Source organism: Mastomys coucha, unplaced genomic scaffold (genome assembly GCF_008632895.1).
Source record: "Mastomys coucha isolate ucsf_1 unplaced genomic scaffold, UCSF_Mcou_1 pScaffold8, whole genome shotgun sequence".
Taxonomy (NCBI): Eukaryota; Metazoa; Chordata; class Mammalia; order Rodentia; family Muridae; genus Mastomys; species Mastomys coucha.
In genome coordinates this window covers 57,013,471-57,036,130 of record NW_022196914.1, presented here as the reverse complement: position 1 = coordinate 57,036,130, position 22,660 = coordinate 57,013,471, and the positions used below count along the sequence as shown (strand labels likewise).

The window sequence follows — 22,660 nt, the reverse complement described above, 5'->3', positions numbered from 1 at the left end:
GGGTTCTTTTTGAGCAGTGCTTTGCTTGGGGCCAGGCATGTTTTGAAGGTGTGAAATCACTTGCCACGTGAAAAGATGGTGGAATCACAGTGTCCTGCCTTAGTAAAGAAACTCATGCAAATACACTGTGTCCTCGGGCACAGCGGGGAAAGTCTCAGGGTTGCCATTCCAGTTTTTCACGTGAAACGTGACAGACAACTGTGGCCTCCATCACATCCCAGGGTCATGCCCGCTCTCTTTTTTTTTCCAGTGCTGCCAATCGAGAGAGGCTTTCAGAATGCTGCTAAAAGCAATAATTTGGGTCTTATGGAGAAGCTGTTTGAAAAGAAGGTGAACATTAATGCTGTGGACAATGTGAGTAGAAGTCACAAGTTTGACAGGTGACTCCTCCGCAGATGGCTTGGGAGTACGAAGGTCAACGGAAATCATAGTAATTAAAGGGACTAGGCTGGCTGAGATGTGCGGGTATGCCGTGGGTGTTAAAGCTAAAGGTGGAATTAAGCAGCAGAGCAGGCTCCCAGTATTTTCTCTAGGAGAGTGAAGTAAGTGTACAGGGTCTTATGTGCATCCTTTCAAAGTCTGTTGGTAGACAGGTAAATCCACCATTGGGATGTCAGCCATAGACTTGGTCCTAGATTGTATCCTGTGGGTCAGTTCAGTCTTGCCCATTCTGGAAAACCAGGCTATGCCTTGCTCTAACATCTAGGCTTTTTTTTTTTTTCCTCTGTGTGATACCCAATATGGTTAGGGTTTTCCAGATTTAAAATCCAGAGTATGTGGATTTTCCTTTTACTGCTTTTGAAATAGAAAGCATCCACATGTTGGCAATGAAATCTGGCTTTTGTTCTTCAAGTACCTAGGCTTTGGGGGAGAAGTCTACTGGAAGAAATGTGGAGTTCCTACTGGTTGTCTTGGTGGGGAGTTCCTCCAAGGCACAGTTTATCAGCATGAGTGGGTTGGGGGGTAGACGCTTGCTTAGGATGAATTGTAGAGTGCTTTGAGGTCACAATGGCAGAGGTGGATTTAATGCTAAATAAAACACAAGCCTCAGAGGTCTTGCCTGTCCAGGCCCCTTCCAGGGCACTGGGAGGGCTCTAGCAACATTGCCCAGGGTTATATGATTTTCATAAGACTTGAAAAATGAAAACATTATAGCAGCAACAAGCTATACATTTCTGATTCGGACTTTAAAAAGAGCTCCCCAACTCTCAGGAAATAGCTCTGTCAGTAAAATGTTGGTCACACAGCATGAAGACATGAGCTAGCACAGAGAGAAAAAGCCAGGCTTGGTGGCACAAGCTTGTAACCCTTGTGCTGAGGAGGTAGAGAATGAAGCTCTCTGGATAGCCAGCCTAGCCTGACTGGCAGGCCTCAGGTCCCACTCAGAAATGCTTCAAAAATCAAAATTGATGACTCCTGAGGAACAACGCCTGGGTTGACTTCTAGCCTCCACAAGAGTGAGTACACCTACTGCCCTATCCCACCCACAAGAGGGCTCCCTAAATAGCCTAACTCAGGTGTCACAAAACCTGTACCTATCTGTCCCTGGCTGGAAGGTCACGGAAACAAACTGCAGGTCTAAGTCATGCAGCACATGCAGCAAAGTGATCTTTAGCAGTTATATGTGGAAACATGAGAAACATGAGTACACGTGCTGGGGTATGTATGTGCTCATGCGTGCACTTAGGAAAATTTATATGTCCATACATGTAATTCTTATTCGTGTGCATTTTGACATGTTATAGATATATTTTATATATAATTACTAATTATTCTATGTAAAAAGCCTATATATTTTATATTATCTATAACGATGTATGCATGTATGTATATATATATATGCATGTATGAATGTATGTATGTATGTATGTATGCATGTATGTATAGAACCAGAAAAAATTATAGCATAACAATTCTAGGAACAAAAATATAGGGAAGATGGAGAGGAAAGAAAAGAGTATAGGAGGAGAAAAGAAAACGTAAAAGCTGGTTGGGGCTGGAGAGACAGCTCAGCTGTTAAGAGCACTGGCTGCTTTCACAGAGGATCAGGGTTAGATTCCTAGAACCTACGTGTCAACTCACAACCACCCGTAACTCCAGTTTCAGGAGATTAAATGCCCTCTTCTGGCTTCAGTGAACGTGCCTGGAGATGGAGGCAGGGAGATCTCTTGAGTTTGAGGCTAACCTGATCTACAAAGTAAGTTTCAGGCCAGCCTGAGCCTAGAAAATGAAAAGAAACTAAAGAAGCTAGAATGTAAAAACCTTTGAAAATAGTTATTTGCTAAATTACAGATAGTTATCTTTTAGAATTGTTATGAGTATGGAGAGTTATTTTTGAGTAAGGCAGTAGTCATTTTTCCAACAAGCAGGATATACAGTTTCTGGTACACATTTAAAATAGTTTACAATTTTCTACACAAAGTACTTATGATACTTGTTTTTAACTTACAACTTCACACATGCTAGGCAACCTACCACTGATCTATTTCCCCAGACATTTGTGTGTGTGTGTGTGTGTGTGTGTGTGTGTGTATGTTCGTGACTGTGTATTCACATCTGTGTGTGAGTAGGTGTTCACATGGGTGGATATGTATATGGAAGCCAGAGGACATCCTTGTGTGTCAGCCCTTCCCTCTCTAGCTTACTCTATCTTTCCTTCGTTCTACAAAAGGAAGTGCACAGGGTCTTTACTGCATCTGTACAAAGTCTGTGGGTGGTCTGGAAAGGCTGCCATCAGGGTTATGGGGCTGGACTTGGTCCTAGATTGTAGCCTGGAGATCAAGCCCAGCCCTCACACATGCTAGGCAAATGCTCCACCACTGAACTACTGTTTTTGTAGCGTTCTTTCTAATGACAGCTATTTAATCTTGTTCATAGCAATTTATTGTCATGATTAGTTGCAGGGTTCCTTAAAAATCTGTAAAGATGCATATTTTTAAATGTAAATGATATCGTTGCATTCGTATACAAATAAAGTTTATGGGGAAGCTTATAGCCCAGATCTGACATAGTAGAATAAATTCTGGGTGGCAGGCAACGTCAAAGTGACTGGTGTTTTGTTAAACACCACCAACTTAGGAAGCAAGAAAAGAAAACACTCATTTCAAACTGTTCTTGCATTTATGTAATCACCTGTGTGAAACAAGCATAGTCTGCTCGTGTGCAGGATCTTTCTTAGAGAACCAAAACGGGGCTTAGAATATGGGGAATCTGGCATGGATACTACTGATAAACAAACCACCGACTGTGGTAACTCAGGAGCAACATGTGCCTTTCCTTTAAGTAGTAGATTTAGGTAGTTTGCTTTCTCTCCCCTTCCCATTCTCTAACTTTCCCCCTTTCCTTCCCCCACTTTCCTCTCTTCCTCTATTCTTCCTTCCCCTTTCCTTCCTCCTTTATTTTTTCCTGTTTCCTTCTTTCCTTTCTCCCTTCCCCCCTCTGTCCTTCTTTCTTTCCTTCCAAACCAATTTATTTGCATCTATGCTAATTACAGGGTTATTATTATTATTATTATTATTAATATTATTATTATTATCATTATTATTATTATTGGAGAGGGATGCTAGAGAGACAGCACAGGGATTAAGAGCACTTGCTGCTCTTACCAAGGATTTGATTTCTTTCTCAGCCACTACATGGTGACTCCATTGTAACTCCATTTCCAGGAGATCGGAATTCTGGCCTCTTTGGGCACACATGTTGCACATATATACATGCAGGAAAACACTCATACACATAAAACTTAAAGACTGTAAGAAATATAGAGAAGAAAGCAAAGGAACGAACTGAGACGGGAAATGTTGCTGTGAATTATCAATATATTCTGGTATGCATTAAATCCCAAATATCTCCAAAAGCCATCATGAAGGCTTGGCAGCTGCACAGAGTCACACAGTAGAAACTGGTGAAATCTTTAAGAAGTGGGTCTTAAGGACAGATCCCTGAGAGCCTACTCTTGAAGGCTGGTACCTCAGTCTCACCCTCTCTTTCCTCTTGTCTAACACAAGGTGAACAGCTTTGCTCTATCACATCCTTCCCAACAGTTATGATCAGGGACCCTGACACTACGAGCTAAAATAAGGCTTCCTCCTCATGAACTGCTTATCTCAGACATTTTGTCACAGAAACAAGTCATCAGCTAGCGTGTAGGATGTACAAGGAAAAAATTGCAGCTATTAATGATTGCATACAAGGAAAACTACAACTCTTACTGTGTGAATGACATTTGTTTATGAGACATAGTCTCACATTGTAGCCCAGGCTGGCCTCAAACTTGTGGTCCCCCTGTGTCCAACTCCTGAATTCTGACATTACCACCTTGGACTACCATGTGCAGCAGATTCTACTAGATATAGTTCTTATGCTGTACAAAGGAAAATGCAAAAGGTGCAACCAAATAATCAGAATGTGAATAGTCACTAGGAAAGTACTGGCCAAGTGAGAGATAGGAGGCCGAGCCGGACATGATGGCCAGCCTGGGCTACAATGTGAGACTCTGTCTTAAAAACAAAAAGAATACAAAATGACTAGATGACACGGGGATGGTAAAGGGGTTTGAGTGATGATCAGATACCAAAGAAACCAACTATGTTTCCTCAGATGAACCGCACAGCCCTTCACTTTGCCGTGGGGAGGAATCATTTATCTGCAGTGGATTTCTTACTGAGTCACAAAGCCAGGGTGGATGTTGCTGACAAGGTAAGCTCACCTCCAATGGGTAGACTGAATTGGAACATAACCTGCATGCAGGAGGGCTCATCACTACAGATGTCTTCATCTCGTGGGCACACTTCCATCAGTAGTGTGCATTACTGGAAAAGTCTTGAGAGAAGGTATGAGCTATGTGCTCTCTGCACCCGGTAATAAATTGTTCACTCATGACCTTTAACACTTGGGTTTTTACTTATTTATCCAGATTGACCTTATGCACTAGATTTCATTACAAAAGCGGTATGATTGCCCACATTATGGTTGGATTCAGGAAAGATGGAAGCTAATCAGTTCCACGAACCTTAAATCGTGAGTTTGCCCTGTCAACTTTGAATCTAAATAAAAAGTATCAAAATCGTGTTCTGGGCCAGGCACTGGTACCAATCACGGTGTTTATTTAACTCCATCTCCCTTCTAATCCTATGGAAAAAGTATTAGTAGACTATCCAATTGATAGATAAGGAGACTCAAGTATGAAGCAATTAAAGGTCATGCTCCTCAAAGTTAACTTTTATGGTTCCATGGGAGTAAATATTTAGGAGAAAAGAGGCATCAGGTTTGACACCAGGTAGTCATCCTATTGACTTTGCCTACAATCATAGACAAAGTGTAGATTTGATAATTCCAGGAATTTTTCTTTGTGTCGCCAATGAGACCAGATCTCTCTAGTTTATTTTCATGGTATTGGGGAGCAAGTAGATTGTTATATAACAACCCAGAATTAAAAATTACCACTGACTCCACTCTTACTTTCTGAGTGTAATTAATTGTATAACAGCCACGAATTACTGGGGAGGGGTGTGGCTGCTGATTGTTCAATGGTAAGCATGCCATCACTGAGCTGTCCCAACCTTAAAACAAAACAAAACAAAAAACAGTGAGGCAAGGTCTCATTAAGTTGCTCAGACTGGCCTTGAACTCATTATGTATTCCAGGCAGGCCAATATTCCAGGCAGGCCTTGAACTTGCAATGTCAGATATCCAAGTAGCTGACTTTGCTAGCCTGCCACATCCTCATCATGGCTGTGGAAATTCAGGTAGAAGTTTGGCATGGGCCTGCCAGGTACCGCATTATATTTCATAACAACCACTATCTTTAAAATATAGAACAAAAGGCTTTGGAGTATAGCTCAGCAGTAGGACGATTAGGATGCATAAGATCCCAAAATAGTCTCCAGCATCAGAGAGACAGAGACACAAAGAGAGATAGCAAGGGACATAGAGAGCGAGAGAGAGAGAGAGAGAGAGAGAGAGAGAGAGAGAGAGAGAGAGAGAGCACCAACAAGCAGAAACCTTTGTATTCAAAGCTGTCCCACCTCAGTTACCACTGATCTCTGTGGTTTTACCTGTTAGTTTTTAGATAGGGTTTGACATCTATGTGAAAATATATGACATCTAATCTTTGAGGGTGGTTTCTGTCAGTCAGCAAAGCAATGAGCATCCTGACTCCCAGCCCCTCCCTGCTTGCACACACACACCCCTTAACAGAACAGTATTTTCGTTTATGGATGTAGTCCAGTTTATCTATTTACCATTTGAAGGGCCTGAGGATTGCTTCCAGTTTGTTATTATTGTAAGCAGTTACCAGTGCTGGGAAAATGGCCCAGACAGCTATAAGATAGCAGATAAGCTATCTGCTCAGGAGTGTGGAAACCTCAGTTTGAAAGTCCCACACAAGATGCCAGGTGTGGCTGTACACACCTGTAGCAATGGTGCTGGGTACAAGAGTCACAAAAATGGGTGGATCCTGTTGCCTTCCTCTCCTCCAGTGTAGCCAAAATGGTGAGCTCCAGGTCGTTGAGAGACCCTAACCAAAAGAAATAAAGTTGAGAGCAATAAAGGAAAATACCAGCAATCCACCTTGGACTTCCATATATGTGTGTTTATATGCACACCAAATAAAGCCATTGCAAACATTATTGCATGGTTTTGCAAGAGTAACTTTCTCCTCTCTTTGGTGTGTGACACCTGCTGGGTCAATGGGGTGTGTGTGTGTGACTGAACACCACCTGTGGACTAGGGAGGCTGGGATGTGTTCATCCTCACCAACAATTGCAGAAGGTTGGTTTTGCTTCGCACCCGCATGGCTGCCTGCGATTGCCCAGAGTTTCCTGCCTAACTTCTGGCCATTCTGCTCAGAATGTAGGTGTCTCCCTGTTTTCATTTGTGTTTCTTCACTGGCAAATATCTTCTCACCTGTGCCATTTATGGGTCATCATTTGTGAAATCTGCTCAGATGTTTTTTAGTACTGGAGATGGGAACCAGAGCTTTCCACGTATCAACAGAGCCTTCCACCACCAACCTGCTAAGTCCCCTAGATCTTTTGAACATTTCTAAGAATTGGGTTTGATTATTCTTCTTTTCTCTTTTAAATACTCTGTTATATACTCTGAAAATAGGTCCAAAGTTAGGTAGGTGCTTTGCATTATTTTATCATATCTGCAGACTCTCTTCTCAGTGTTCGCGAAGCAGAAGTTTTTAATTTTGATGAAGTAGTAGTTTGTTTTGTTTTGAGACAGGGTCTTATCACATGATGCTGGCTGACCTGGAACTTGCTATGTTGACCAGACTGGCATGGAACTCACTATGTAGACCAGGCTGGCCTTACCTCCTCCTACCTCTCTCTATTTCATGAGTGGTGGGAATTCAAGCAGAAAACAACTTGAGTGTCTGAAGCCACAAATTCCTATTAGAGCCACCATTCCTTAGAGGCAGTGAGTCACCATGTACAGATGTACATTTCCCCCAAAGGACCCTCCATGCCATAAAGTCTTCTGCTGTGGAGTTGGCAAGCTCAAGCCCACAACATGGGTGACATTTGGTCCTATGCCATCATGCCTGGCTTACTGTTCCTATGTTTTTAAAAAGGGTCCTGATACTGATATGATGCATATGTAGGGATGATTTGCCTAACCATGACGAGTTTCTCATGTTTTTCTTCTAAACATTTTATAGTCTTATGTTTCCATTTAGTTCTGGTGTTGCTATGGTTTCAGCATGTGCTCTGTAGTTCATGGAGCAGAAATAGAGCCTGGGGCCACAGCAGGGAGTGATGAGATCTTCCGGAGATGAATAGCTCATAGCACTATGCCCTCATTGAATAGATTAATGTTTTCTCAAGGCAGGGTTCCCGATAAGATGAGTTCCCCACCCCATGTTATAACACAGCTCAGCAAATAGGCTTCTAAGCCTTCAGACCCATGAGCCGAACCTGTTCTTTTCTTGTTAATTACCCAGCCTGTTATCACAGCTCATTACAGCAGCTTAAAACAGATCAGGATTGACGAGTTCCATCTTGAGTTGATTTTAGTTCAGAGCAGGAATGGCTTGAGACTATGTCCTTGTTTCACAAGGCTGACCAGGATGTCACAACTTTTGTAACTTTAATTTCCAAAAGTTTTGCAGTTCAGATCTGTCCCCAGAGTCAGTCTGAGCCTGAACCATAATCTTCACCAGAGTTCAGTTCCCCAAACTATTGTCACAGTGTTAAAAGTCAATCCACATGCAGCTCACAGCACAGTCCCGAAGTGTACACAAAACCTCCTTCTTATCTACAATTCTGTGTCCTCTACATAAACCGTCTGTGTCCTCCTAAACATACACCATGCCCCAGATCCCCTAAGCTGTCAGGAACAAAGAAAGCAACAAAGGAAAACTTCTGCCACCTTCTCCTCCTCAGGGACTTCCTTCTGTCCCTTCTTGTCTATGTCCTGGTCAAGAACTGGAACTGCCTCTAGTCTTAGGAAAACAACAAAAATAGCAGGAACCCTCCCTCAGCATTGTTGGTGCTCTTGAGTTGGGGTTACCTTCCCCATTCTGCCTATTACATTCCCCTTTCCAGAATCCTCTGATAGATCGATTTTATCCAGAGAGTTCAGCTGCTTCGGGTGGTAGAGATGCGGGAGGACACTTACTCTGCCTTAGCTGGAATCATACTCTACAGAGCAGGGCTATGTGATGAGACCCTGTCTATATATATATACATATATATATATGTATATATATATATATATATATATATGGATGGATGGATGGATGGATGGATAGATAGATAGATAGATAGATAGATAGATAGATAGATGGATGGATGGATGGATGGATGGATGGATGGATGGATGGATGGATGGATAGATAGATAGATAGATAGATGAATAGAAAGATAGATAAACAGATAGATAGCAAACCTAAGGTGGAAAAAATTGAGGAAGACACCTGATGTTGACTTCTGGCCTCTACATGCAACATCTACACACACACACACACACACACACACACACACACACCAAACAAACAAACAAACAAATCCATGATTTAAAAGTATCCCAGATGGGGCTGGGGAGATGGCTCAGCAGGTAAGAGCACTGACTGCTCTTCCAAAGGTCCGGAGTTCAAATCCCAGCAACCACATGGTGGCTCACAACCATTCATAATGAGATCTGATGCCCTCTTCTGGCATGGCTGAAGACAGCTACAGTGTACAATAATAATATATAGTATATAATAATAAATCTTTACAAAAAAAGTATCCCAGATGATTATATTTGATATGAGTGTAATGACATATATGAGACATGTCAGACACAGTCCTGGTCCCTGCTGTTGAACTGGAGAGCCAGGATAAACACTGTGACAGAACAGTGCCATTGAAGGCATCCAAGGCCCTGGGTCAGATGTAAGGCTCAACTATTAAGGACCAAGGTGGGTGGCATTTCCGAGCTTCGAAACAAGCTAACTAAAAGGAGGTCCTTAATCCAGGATGGACAACACTCCAGATGCTCAGAAGATAAGGACAGAGAGTTGTCTTCAGTGCTGCTTCTCTGGAAAGTCCTTGAGTACTTTGTTCCCAGGGGACATTATCACCTTGACTAGACTGATTATGGGAATGGCTCACCAGCAACTTTCCAGTGTTTTATACTTTGAAAAGCATGTGAACCAAGTGTCACCCATGTCATGGGCCCATGCTTGCCAGCTCCACAGCAGAAGGCTTTGTGGTGTGGAGGGTCCTCTTGGGGAAATGGATGTCTGTACACTGTGACTCACTGCCTCTGAGGAACAATGGCTTCAGTAGGATTTGGTGGTTTCAGAAACTCAAGTTGTTTGCTGCCTGGATTCCCAGTGTTTAGGTTTTACAATCAGATTTTTATAAGATTGTTTGTGTCAAAATTTGGAATGATCTCTCGGGGAAAAGAGATGGTGTATTACTATGTGATTTTTATCGCCTGTCCCAAGCAGGACCATATGTAAAGCTAGATTTAAACTACTGAATACAGCAACAGTTAGCATGGGATATTAAATGAAGAGGTAAAATTTTGACTAATGCACTTAAAAGACCTCAAGCAATTATGATAGATCACAGTTCTTGTAAAAGGAAGAGTGCAGAAGTCAACTAAGTGTACTGGATACTGGAATTTTAAGTATGATGTGCACAAAATCTCTATGCAGAGTGACAGCTAAGCTATAAGTTTGATAGAACATGTATATTTACAGCAGAGTTTCTCAGCAGAAAGAACTTGATGGATTGATATTTGGGATCATAGAGTTCCCTGTTGTGGGGCAGCCTTGTGTGTCATAGAGTGTTCAATAGCCTGCCTGGCCTCTGTTCTTTAGGTGTCACAATCACCTCTGATACATGACTATCAAAAATGTTCCAAGACATTTCTAGATGTCCACGGAAACAAGACCCTCCTAGGCAAGAGGCTCTCATTTATAATTACATGGTAATAAGCTGAGACTTGCTCGTTCACTCTCCCAACCTGAACTTCAGGATATGAGGACACCAAACATTCTGGAGCAGCCAAAGAAACACTGAGGGGCTTATACACATCACAGATAGGAGAGGCCTACAGACCCTGATTCCTTGGTTATGCATTCAGATATATGTAGCTAACAAGCCTGTGTCCTGGATCAAAACCATCATCATCTGAGGCCTAGATGATGCAGTGGGAAGTCTGTACAGGAGACGTGGGTTGCTTTTTAACAGGGATAAAAGAAAGGGGTACATGCGACCTTAAAGATAAGGAACAAGAGAGCTGAGTGTGGTTGAAAGGTATGTGGGAGGCTGAGGCAGGAGTGTGGCAAACTAGAGGCCAGCCTGCTCTTCAAGGTGAAACTGTGTCTCAAAACCAGAACATTCTGAAATGGGACGCTGCAGCTGAGCGTTAACTAGGCCGAGTGATAGTACAGTTCCTGGCAGTGGCATGAGTGGCTGGATTCTGAGTTCTGGCTGTGCCAAAAGACAACCCTCAGGGTTCCTGATCCCCATGGCTTGTTCAGCACGGACTGTGTACCTGCATCAGTTTCCCCTCGCCTCCTGATGCCACCTTCTTGAACTAGCCAGTGTTAACTGTTGGCTGTATGTTTTCTTCCATGATACTCTCTGCTTGTTCAGTGTATGCCTGAACAATTAAGCATGAGACTTCCCACCAGTCAGGAAGTTCTGAGATGACTCTCAGTCTAACTCCTTTGTGCACACAGAGACCTCTGTGGGAGTTTTTAGATAGTTTCTATGGGAATGGGATCTGTTATAAACATGTCTTTTCTGTTTTCTTCTCTTGGTGTACCCTTCTTTACTCTGGTGGCTCTGCTTAGCTGTCGCAGAAGTATATATTTACTTCCACACTTTCATCCCATACTAACTGCACCAAAATGTCTATCAATATTTCTATGCACCATCCTATAGCTATGTACCCACAGGTAGGTATAAATACATACATTTGCATATGAGTGGTTTTTGACTACTTTGTCTTTTATAAAAATGAAATGAAGGCCAGTAAGATGGTTCAGTGAGTAAAGATGCTTGCTCTGAAAGCCTGATAACCTGAGGTTGATCCCTAGCATTTTTGGTAGAATATCAAATATTATCCTCTAACTTCTACAAATGTGTCACAGCATGCATGTATCCCCCACATACACAATGCACACATGCAGGCCAACAAGGGTAATAAATTAAGTGTATTATTTTACTTATTTAGCAAAGTTCATGAAAGAGTTTTCAATTCCATTTAATTAATTTAATTCATTACTTGTGATCCATGGCATGATAAAATTATTTCACAATTTATGCAACTCTCCCATATAGATGACCGTATATCCCTAGTTTCCAGTTCTCATTGGTATAATTGACTTGTGTGTGTGTGTGTGTGACTTTAGGTCCCAGAGGTGAGTGGATGATTGTATTTTGATTCGATTTGATTTTGTTTTTAAAGTAGAGAAGATTTTCATTGTAGATGTAAGGGAGAAGGCAGGCAGAGGGAAGAGTCCAGGCTGAACATGGCCGCAGACTGCACTGAACATGGCCGCAGACTGCACTGAACATGGCTGCAGACTGCACTGAACATGGCCGCAGACTGTACTGGACATGGCCGCAGACTGCACTGGACATGGCTGCAGACTGCACTGAACATGGCCGCAGACTGCACTGGACATGGCCGCAGACTGCACTGGACATGGCTGCAGACTGCACTGGACATGGCTGCAGACTGCACTGGACATGGCTGCAGACTGCACTGGACATGGCTGCAGACTGCACTGGACATGGCTGCAGACTGCACTGGACATGGCTGCAGACTGCATTGAACATGACTGCAGACTGCACTGGACATGGCTGCAGACTGCACTGGACATGGCTGCAGACTGCACTGGACATGGCTGCAGACTGCACTGGACATGGCTGCAGACTGCACTGGACCATGAGAGGAGAGAAGGGGAGGGAGAGCAAGAGAGGAGCCAAGAGCCAAGAGACCAAGAGCGCATTTTTATTTTAAATAGAACTTCCAGTTAGCTTAGACAGTAATGGTTTTCACTTTTTCTGATACCCTAGGAGACCACTCTTACCTGTGCATTCTTCTATGGTTTGTCTTTTGTTATTAATGATGCTTTGTAAGAACATTTCACATATTAGAGATCCATTTTTTTTTTTTTTACTAATGATAGGCTTTGAAACTATCCTTTGTTTAATTGGCTTATGTTCTATTTTCCCTTTTGTAACTCTAAGTAGAGAGAGTGCACATTATAGTCTGGATTTTTCCAGTGCAGTTATTATTTTTTGTGCTTGTGCTGTTGTGTGTTGTATAATTGTTTAGTAGAGTGTGATGGTTATTTCCTCCTGATGGAGACCCACTTGTCCCTGTATTTCTTATACAGTCCCATAGAATTGTAATAATCACTTTGTTACATATTAAATTGTGTACTTCTTAATTTTTCAGTAATCTAGTATCCCCTAGGTTTTCGTTGGCTGAGACAGAATGTGGTGGTCTGCTGTGTAATTGGTTCTCTCTCTACTTCTCTCTTCTTGGGGAAGCATGGTTTGACAGTAATTCACCTTGCAGCCTGGTCTGGAAGCTTCGAGATCATGCTCATGCTAGTTAAAGCTGGAGCAGACCAGAGAGCCAAGAATCAGGTAGGTATGTGGGTCCTCCAGGGCCTGAGCTCTCACCTCACCAGTGACAAGGAGGGAGGTTCTGGGGTTTTGAGGTAAGTTCTCCTTCACTCTGACTCTCTTCAGGAAGGAATGAATGCTCTCCACTTGGCAGCTCAGAACAACAACCTGCACATTGTGGATTACCTCATTCAAGACTTGCATCTGCAGGACCTGAACCAGCCCAATGAGGTGTGCCTGGGTACTCCCTAACTGCTCAGCTCCTTCCTGCCCGGGTGGGTGCTAAAGCAGCAAGCGCACACAGGCTTGGTCCTGTGGCCAGCTCCTGATAGACCACAGGGCGGGAGGAAAGTGTTGCTGTTGGCAGTGGCCCAGGCTTCTGCATGTGGGGAGAAGAGGAAGCAGAGAGAGAGCAGCCAGACCCCGTTCCTTTACACTCCCTCGTCTTGGCCAGCGTTCGGACACTATCCACCTCCATCAGTATTCAGAATGTGTGCCTAAGCTTTACTCTATGGTGCCTGACCTTTTTAGAATATATCTGAACCAAAATTTTACAGAAACCAACCATGGGCTATAATGCTCTTACTATACTTGTCTAGGTGCCTTTTTATTTATTTTTATTTTTTATTTTTGTAAATGGTTAATAAGACCTGCTTTACCTTATGATTGTGTCTTGATGTGCTAGGCACAGAAGAAAGCAACTTACGTGCATTCCTTCAGGGACAGGCCTAGGGTCTTGTCTTTAGTTTGAGTTTTATTGCTGGGTCACGACACCATGACCACAGCAATTTTTATAAAGAAAACATTTAATTGTGGCTGGCTTACAGTTACAGGGGCTTAGTTCATTATCGTCACGGTGGATGAAACGTGGCAGCGTGCAGGTAGACATGGTGCTGGAGAAGGAGCTGAGAGGTCTACATTTTGATCTGTAGGCACCGGAAAGAGACTTACTTCCTCCAACAAGGCCACCCCTTCTAAAAGTGCCTCTCCCTAGGGGCCAAGCATTCAAACACATGAGTCCATGGGGGTCAAAACTACTCAAATCCCCACAGGCCTGGCACATCACCACAGTGGGCTGAAGGGGCAGACAGGCTGATGTGTTCAGAGGCAGAGGCAGGTTTAATGGTAGCCATCTGCTCTTCAATTTTTTTTTTTTTTTGAGCTTACTATATTGCCCAGGCTGCCCCTGAGCCTGTAATCCTCCTGCTCAGCCTCCAGAGTGCTAGGATTAGGTGTGTACCACCAGCTTTTCCTACTTCGAAAGTTTCCTGTTTACCATGTCTGCCATCCTATGGTGCCCTTGTTCCTTCTCCTCCTGTGGCAATCTGCTGAGGGAGGAATAGGATGATGAGCTCAGTGCTGGGTAGAGCCACAAATTCACCGAGATGCCTTAGGTGTGGAGAATACAAGATAACAAGCCCAGGAGCTTCACTGGGATGTATAGGGGACGACTCCCAGAGTTGATTTTTATTCCTATAATAAACCTGGATTAGTGAAACAGACAAAATAGATTGTTTTTCTAAGCTATCTGAATGAACAGAGCTTGCTGGGGGTGGGGAGGTGGGGTAGGGGAGGAAGTGGAGCTGTTGTCCACTGGGTACAGAATTTCAGTTCTGAAAGATGAAAGGGAGCTATGGAGATGTACCATGGTGATGCTTGCAGAATGATGTAAAGGTACCTGGTCCAGGGATGCTGAGAGAGTGGAGTGGGTAAAGAGGCACTTGCCACCACACCTTAGATACCTGGGATTTGATCCTTGGAACCCACATGGTAGAAGAAGAAAGCCAGCTCCCACAAGCCCTCTGACCTATACCCACATCCTATGGCATGTACACTCTCATGCACAAAATAGTGAATAACTAAACCCAATACCACTGAGCTATGCACTTACTAATGATCAGAGTGGTACATTTTATGTTATGAATATTTTACAACGATTACAAAGAGTGGACAAAGGAGCCCATTTGGAGGTAGGATTAAGGAGTGATGGCCTTGCTTAATTACTCATATGAAGATACTGCAGGTTTCACAAAACCCACTGTGCAGGCAGGATTATTCTGGCTCAGAGTGTTGTCACCCTCTTGCCTGGACTCTGCTCACCAGAAAGAGCCTGTGCTTCTAACAGGGTTACTAAGATCCTTTTCTTTGGCTTCAAGGCAATCCTAGACTCTGGCAAGAGAAGCTTTTACCAGGAAGAGCCCTTTAAGACAAAATGGCTGTAACTAGGCCTAAGAGAGTCTGATGGAGCTCTGGCTAGCCGGACACTGGGGCTTGCGGATATCCTCCTAGCTGTACAGCCTTAAAAATCACTGTGATGTTACCAGAGAAGAGAGATTAGAACCAGGAGTTTGAGGCCAAGTAGTCTAAATATTTTGAATCTATAGGTCAGCCTCCATCTGTGATCAGAACTAAAAAAAAAAAAAACAAAAAAAAACGGCGATGTTGGGAGAGGGGGATATAGAAGAGAAGCCGCGGAGGCCCTTTACATATTGGCTGAAAATAGACATTGTTTGTTTATGCTTCTGATGGCTGAGCACATTGAGAACATCTACTGGCCTGACAGAATCTGAATGGGAAGTCTTCGTAAGTCAAAAGCAGCTTCTTGCTGGGCAATGGTGGCGCACGCCTTTAATCCCAGCACTTGGGAGGCAGAGGCAGGCGGATTTCTGAGTTCGAGGCTAGCCTGGTCTACAGAGTGAGTTCCAGGACAGCCAGGGCTACACAGAGAAACCCTGTCTTGAAAAATAACAAATAACAAATAAAAAATAAAAAATAAAAAGCAGCCTCTTTGTGGGGAGGGGTGGTAGTAAATGATGGAAGGGGTTGAGAAGGCATCTATTTTCTTGCTCAGGCACTCTTTAGTATCCACAGGGAATTAGGCTCAGGACTCCTCTTGGATGCTAAAATGGGCAAAAGATCAAATCCTTATATAAAATGGTGTAATGCTTTACATAACCTACACACAGCCTCCAGTGTATAGAATAGAGAACATCTCTAGATTGCTGTTAATACCTGTTTCAACTATAATGCTGAGTAATTTATTAAAGTATGTAGTTAAAGGAATGATAAAAATGTTTATATGTTCAATAGATACAGGGGTTCCCCCCCCCCGAATATTTTGGATTGTGAGTAGTTTTGTTCACTCATGGATACGTGGACCAAACGTATCTGAGATGGCATTTAGCCAAAGCTATCAACTGTACTGTGTAAAGAAAACTCTCTGGGTCTCCGTGCCCCACCCCTACCGCTTGCATCTGAGCTACACCGTGCCCCACCCCTACCGCTTGCATCTGAGCTACGACTCCAGCTCGGAGCACTCATGACCTCCTAGCACACGTTCCTGCCCTGCTTCACTCTGGGTTTTCCCCTTAAGCTGACTGTGCTTGGGAAACGCTGTGCGGTGTGGATGTAGACAGAGACCGCATGGAGCAGTGTCCCAAGGATCCCGAGGGTAAAGAATGAGTCCTTTGGGACCCCGGGTGCCAGTTTAATGGCTGTTTTTGACCTTTTTGTTGTATTTGGTGACTTACTAAACTTGAAACATAAAATAATTTATAATAGATCATGTCAACTCCTTGGGCTTGTTTACATGCAAAAAAATTAAATGCATCAAGTTAAAACATAGATGATTAAAAATATGAGCTAACAAAAGAAAAACATCAAGGAACTGGAACTCTGGACATTCCTTATTCTAGATAAATAAAGGCCTGGGATCCTGGGCCAGGAGGCCTGGTGATCCTCTCTGGGCGTAAGGCCCTGGGTCAGACACTTTTCTTGGACTTCTCTGGGAAGTTTCTCTGCCTTCCCAATATAGGAGCTCCCTTGAGACTGCACTGGATAGAAGCCCGCTTGCACATAATTCAAATGGGTTGGGTTGTTTCTTTAAAAAATGAAATGACATGATAAGGAACTTTGTTTTCAAAAATACATATGGCCCTGAAATTCCTGTTGCTATTTTTGCCTAATCACATGTATCTCCACAAGAACAAAGATTTATATCTTATTATTTACATCGTACTGCCACTTCTTTCTTTAAGGTTATTTTAGTATTTAAAAGATAAAGATTGTGTGGAACATTCTGTTTTGTGTAATGTGGGTTTTCCTTTTTTTTTTTCTTGGTAACATCCGTACGGGCATCCAAAGTTCGAAGCCTTAGCTCTTCTGTTGGAAAGCAAGACGCAGGCTCGTCCGCGATAACTCAGTCTCTCCTGGGACCTCTTACGTCTTAGGCCTTCTGGGGTGTAGATCACTTTGTTGAGCTATATAAAAATGTAAAGCTTTGCAGCAACCCAGGGTAAAAAGTGATGGGCTGTTTTAAAATTGAACAGACTTCTAATCCTTCTAGAGAAGTGTTCGTCCTTGTTCTGGTTTAAAGGTGATTAGTTGCTTCAGTCTTACAGGAGTTTAATCCCTGGAGTCTTGTGCTAACGACATTAAGCCAACTATGGTGATACAAGGTGGGGCCTCTGGGAAATGATCAGGATTAGATGTGGCCATCAGGGTGGAAACTCCATGCTTGACATCTGATGGGTTTGTAAGAAGAGGGAGAGACAACACACACCCTCTGTCTCTGTCTCTGTGATTCTTGCTGTTTCAGGAGTCTGCAAGCGAGACATCTAGGCCTTTCCTAGATGTGGGCCTATACCTTACCCTTCTAGGAACATAAGCCTAATAAACTTCTTTAACTTTATAAAGCAGCCTACCTTAGGTATAGTAATGAAAAAAGAACCCAGTTTGATATATACATATATAGTACTATATATGTGTATATATAATATTTTATATAATATATGCACATATTAAAATTCTAGTCCCCAAACTGATATATATATATATATATATATATATATATATATATATATATATATGTATTAGAATTCTTTCATTCTTTCTGTTACAAGTAACAAAAATTCATCCTAATCCGGGCTGAGAATAATAAAGATAACTCGCTAACTTATAAATGAGGTCTTCGAGGGTGTGCCTTGCTGGTTTCAGACATGGCTGGTTCAGCTCTTATTTCTTTCTGCAACTATTGGCTGTCATTCACTGCCTCTAGTCCTCGCTATGCTAGGGTACGGTGAGAGGATGTCTGTTCACAGCTCCTAGTTTCTACCCTTAGGGATTTTGACCCAAAGACAAAAAGTCATTTCCTATCGAAGCTCGTACATGGGCGTCACAAGCAACTCTGTTTGGTCCAGTTTGAATCAGATGCTCAGTTCTGAACCAGTCACCATGACCAACATGAGTTGTGTGATCACGTTACACAACAGGAGGCAATCAGGAAAAACCTAGGAGTTGGCAGCACTGAACTCAGTAAATGGCATGACATGAGAAGACAATGACCAACGAGCTGAGTGGTTCCTGCAGCTAAGGAGATGGTGCCCTATGATAATGTTATGAGCCAGAAACCTAAGATCTCTTAGAGCAGTGGTTCTCACCCTTCCTAATCCTGTGACCCCTTCATACAGTTCCTCATTTTGTGATAATCCCCAACCACAAAATTATGTTGCTGCTACCTCATAACTGTAATTTTGCTTATGTTCTGAACTGTGATGTAAATGTTTTTGGAGATAGAGGTTTGCCAAAGGGGTAGTGTCCCACAAGTTGAGAACCACTGCTTTTCTTAGGCCTGGGGATAAAGTTCTCTTGGTAGAGACTTTTCTAACATGCCTGAAGCCCTGGACTGAAACTGCACCCATGGGTCAAAATAAACCTTTTCCTCCTCAAAATTTCTGTCAAATATTTATCATAATATTTTTAAGAGAGAATTTATTGTCCCATGTAGGTCCTAGTGCCTTTGGATATGTCTGAATCCAGGAGTTCAAGTTCTGCCATCAGTGTTCTTTATCTCTTTCTACTTCCTACTGTTCTGGCCTCTACTTACCAAGTGACAAAGATCATCCTCGTTGATGACTTTACAATAAATATAGACTGTATTAGGGAAAAATAAATCCCATGTCTGGTTCTTACTGGCCTGGTATGATGGGTAGCCAACTCAATCGTATAATCCTTTGAGGAAGAAGCAGGAAGCTGAGAGTTTTAAGAGATGCATCAAAATGGTCTAAGGGCCGTGTTCCAGAGGAGAAGATTATGGGCAGACATCAGGTATTAGGTGTTTTTATCTCCTGATGCAGTACATTAGCCACTTTCAAAGGCAGCTTTGCCTCTTGTCCCCACACAATCATACTAAGTAGTACTCCCACTCTATCTCTGCTACGACATTACTATATGAGCACATGCCTATGTGCCTTTTCTCCCTGGAGGATTCCTCTCTACTGTTCCTCTTGGCTACTCCATTGCTTAGCACAATATCTGCATATGTATCTGCATGTACATCTGCATATATATGCATATATAACACAAATATACATTTTATATATATATATATATATGATAAAATTGTTGATACATGAATGATGTAGGATGTATGCCATTTGTAGTGGTTTGAATAAGAATGACCCTAATAGGCTTATAGTTTTGAATGCTTGGCTACCAGGGATTGGTGTCATTAGGAGGTGAGGCCTTGTTGGAGTACATGTAACCTTGTTGAAGTAAGTGTATCACTCTGGGTGGGCTTTGAGGTTTCAAATGCTTAAACCGGGTCCAGTGTCTGGCTCTTCTTGCTGCCTGCCTATACGGATGTAGAACCCTCAGCTCTTCTCCAGCACCATGTATGCCTTTGTCCTGCACTGTGTCCTGCCAAGCATCCCACCGTGATACTAATGTACTAAACCTCTGAACTGTAAGCAAACCCCATGGTTTGCTTTTATAAAAGTTGCCATGGTCATGGTGTCTCTTCATAGCAACAGAACTAGGACATTGTTTTCATCTAGCAGGTAATCAATGCCTCTTGTTACCTCTTTCATGGATTACATGCTGCTCAGGTTTATTCTCATCATGACATGTACACCCAAAAGAACAGTGTAAACGAAGAAAAGACTTATCATAGCTCATGATTTCAGAGATTTTATCCATCATGTCAGGAAGTGTGTGGCTCCACCATTGTAGCCAGGAATCACAGCTGAGCATAGTAGGACAGAGCCAGCACTGGACAGGTCTTCAGTGACCAAGATCCTTCAATCAGACCTTCTACAGTTCTGTTGCCTCCAATGGTCTATTCAAAATCTGAATCCAACAATGGATATTTGTTGTGAGTCACATCCAGCAACTACCAGCCTGTCATTTTCAAATAGACTAGATTTTATGTTCTAACCATAACCCAACATGCAAGCAGAAAACTGTGGCTCCAGCCAATCTGTTCCTTCCCTGTCCCCTTGGGCAGTGCCCTGACAATAAGGAAGGCGATCAGCTCTGCGAGCCTTGAAGGGCTGGAGCTGTAGGTCTTGTGGACAGTACATGTGGCCTAAGAACCACGAATTATGTGGACTTTGGGGGCTAGTTTGCTTCCCAGTTTTGTGACATTCATGGTCACAAATCTCCACAGGGCTGATCTGAGCAGATGTTTTCCATTTTGCTTTAGGTACTAGACTGTTTTAGCCTGCTTCTCTCCCTTATAAGCAATCAGTGGTCTCGATCTTTTTGTTAAATGACATTAGCTAGTGATTAGCTGACAGATTTGGAATGCTATTTATAAAATCTTGTACCCTTCCTACATTAAAGGCATCTTGCTAAGCTCTCAGCACACTAAGCCAAGCCGAGTTTCCTTTTTTTTTTTCGTTGAAGAAAATCCATCTTACGCAGTTTTATCACACAATTTCCTTTTCCTTTTTTTTTTTCAAAAATAGCTTGAGTTGAAAAATTAAGTTTTCTGTGCATCTTTCACTTTTCTTGATGGTAGTTTGGCTACTGCAAACGCAGTCTCTGTCACCAACAGGAAAACCTGGAGAAATCACTATTATTCAAACAGTCTCTATTTGAAGAATCAGATATAAACACCTGTCTTCCCTGGACTTGCTGGATGCCTCTGCTTTATTTTTTTCTTTCTGTGTCAAATAGACCCACACTCAAGAGCTTTCTGACTGCTTCTTAGAAATACAACACCCAGTGAATATGACCCGATTTGATTGTGCAGGGCCTGGAAAGACGGCTCAGTGGTTAAGAACACTTGCTACTCTTGCAGAGGACCTGGTTTCGATTCTTAGAGCCAACATGGAGGCACACAAACTGTTTTCAATTCTAGTTTCAGGGGATCCAATGGCCCCTTCTGGCCTCTGCAGGCACTATGCATGCACATGGTACACATAGATCCACTCAGGTTTATGTATACACATTAACTAAGAATAAATGCATCTTTAAAAATAAAGTAAAATTAGGCTAACCAAATGTTGTATCTGAATGAACTTCATGTGTGTTAAGCACCAAAGAATTGGCGTCCTGTGTTTTTATCAGTAAGACAGTGAGATGCTCAGACGCTTCAAACAGGATGTGGCACAAGCTAATTTCTCAGTTGAGTGGAAGAAGTGCCGACCCATTCAGGAATCCCTGTGACATTTGCAGTGACATCTGATCATCAGACTGTGGAGGGTGCTCCTCTGATGCTCAGAAGGAAGGATCCCTTCTGAGCCCTTGTGCCCATGAAACTGATGCACTGTTAGTGTGGGGTACCTCAGAGATCTGATGACAACCCAGAACTGGATGTGGCTTGGGTTCAGAGAAATCATCACTCCCTTCCTGTGAGAAGGGCCCAGAATGATATGACCATCTTAGCTGCTCCATCACCTTAAAATGCTGCTGCCCACTGCTTGTCAGCTCTCCCAATTGTCTGCTAAGCATGTGATCAATGTAGAATTCCCCATTGATTTTCAGAGAGGAAGAAAACCATTTCTTTTGGCAGCTGAGAGAGGACATGTTGAAATGATTGAAAAGCTTACCTTCCTTAATCTCCATACTTCAGAAAAAGACAAGGTGAGTTGGACTTAGTTTGTTTGTTTGTTTTTACTGAGGACAAAGAAGAGTTACAGTTGGTGTGAGGGATTAACAATTAGTGTGAAGATCTCATGACAGGTTATTTCTGGCCCATAGTAGGATTCTTAAATTGTTACTACCGAAAGAATCAAGGTAAATACATCCACTTTTCTGTAAATTGTCATGATTGGTGGGTGGGGTTTTGTTTTGAGACAAGGCCTATCTATGTCAGCGCTTCTCAGTCTTGCTAATGCTGTGACCCTTTAATACAGTTCCTCATGTTGCGGTGATCCCCAACCATAGAATTATTTTCATGGCTACTTCTTATCTGTAATTTTGTTACTATTATGAATCGTAATGTAAATAACTCATATGCAGGATATCTAATATGCCACCCCTGTGAAAGGGTTGTTCAACCCCCAAAGGGGTTATGTAATCTACAGGTTCATGCTACTCTGTGTATCCCTGGCGGTCCTACAGATTAGGCAGACCTTGAACTCACAGAGATCCTCCTGCCTCTGATTTCTCAATACTGAGATGAAAAGTTAGCGTTATCATGCCTGGCTATGATTGGTAGGTTTTGCTCTATAAATGTCTTGAAATTTGTTTACTTCATGTATATTTTTTTTTACTTTGTGTTCAGTTTGAGTCTTCTAAACCAGAAGCTTGATGAACTTGGCCTCAAAGTTGCTTGTAATGCACTGTTT

General features: G+C 42.6%; 1 protein-coding gene across 1 annotated transcript in view; it reads left to right on the top strand.

Moving 5' to 3' along the window:
• The window catches only part of Ankdd1b (ankyrin repeat and death domain containing 1B), a 60,229-nt gene that overhangs the window by 4,871 nt on the left and 32,698 nt on the right, over positions 1 to 22,660 (top strand). Inside the window, exons 2-6 of the mRNA XM_031360055.1 lie at positions 251 to 354; positions 4,600 to 4,698; positions 13,011 to 13,109; positions 13,215 to 13,319; positions 21,855 to 21,953. Coding sequence (XP_031215915.1) covers positions 251 to 354; positions 4,600 to 4,698; positions 13,011 to 13,109; positions 13,215 to 13,319; positions 21,855 to 21,953 — 506 coding nt within the window. The remainder of the gene's footprint in view (positions 1 to 250; positions 355 to 4,599; positions 4,699 to 13,010; positions 13,110 to 13,214; positions 13,320 to 21,854; positions 21,954 to 22,660) is intronic.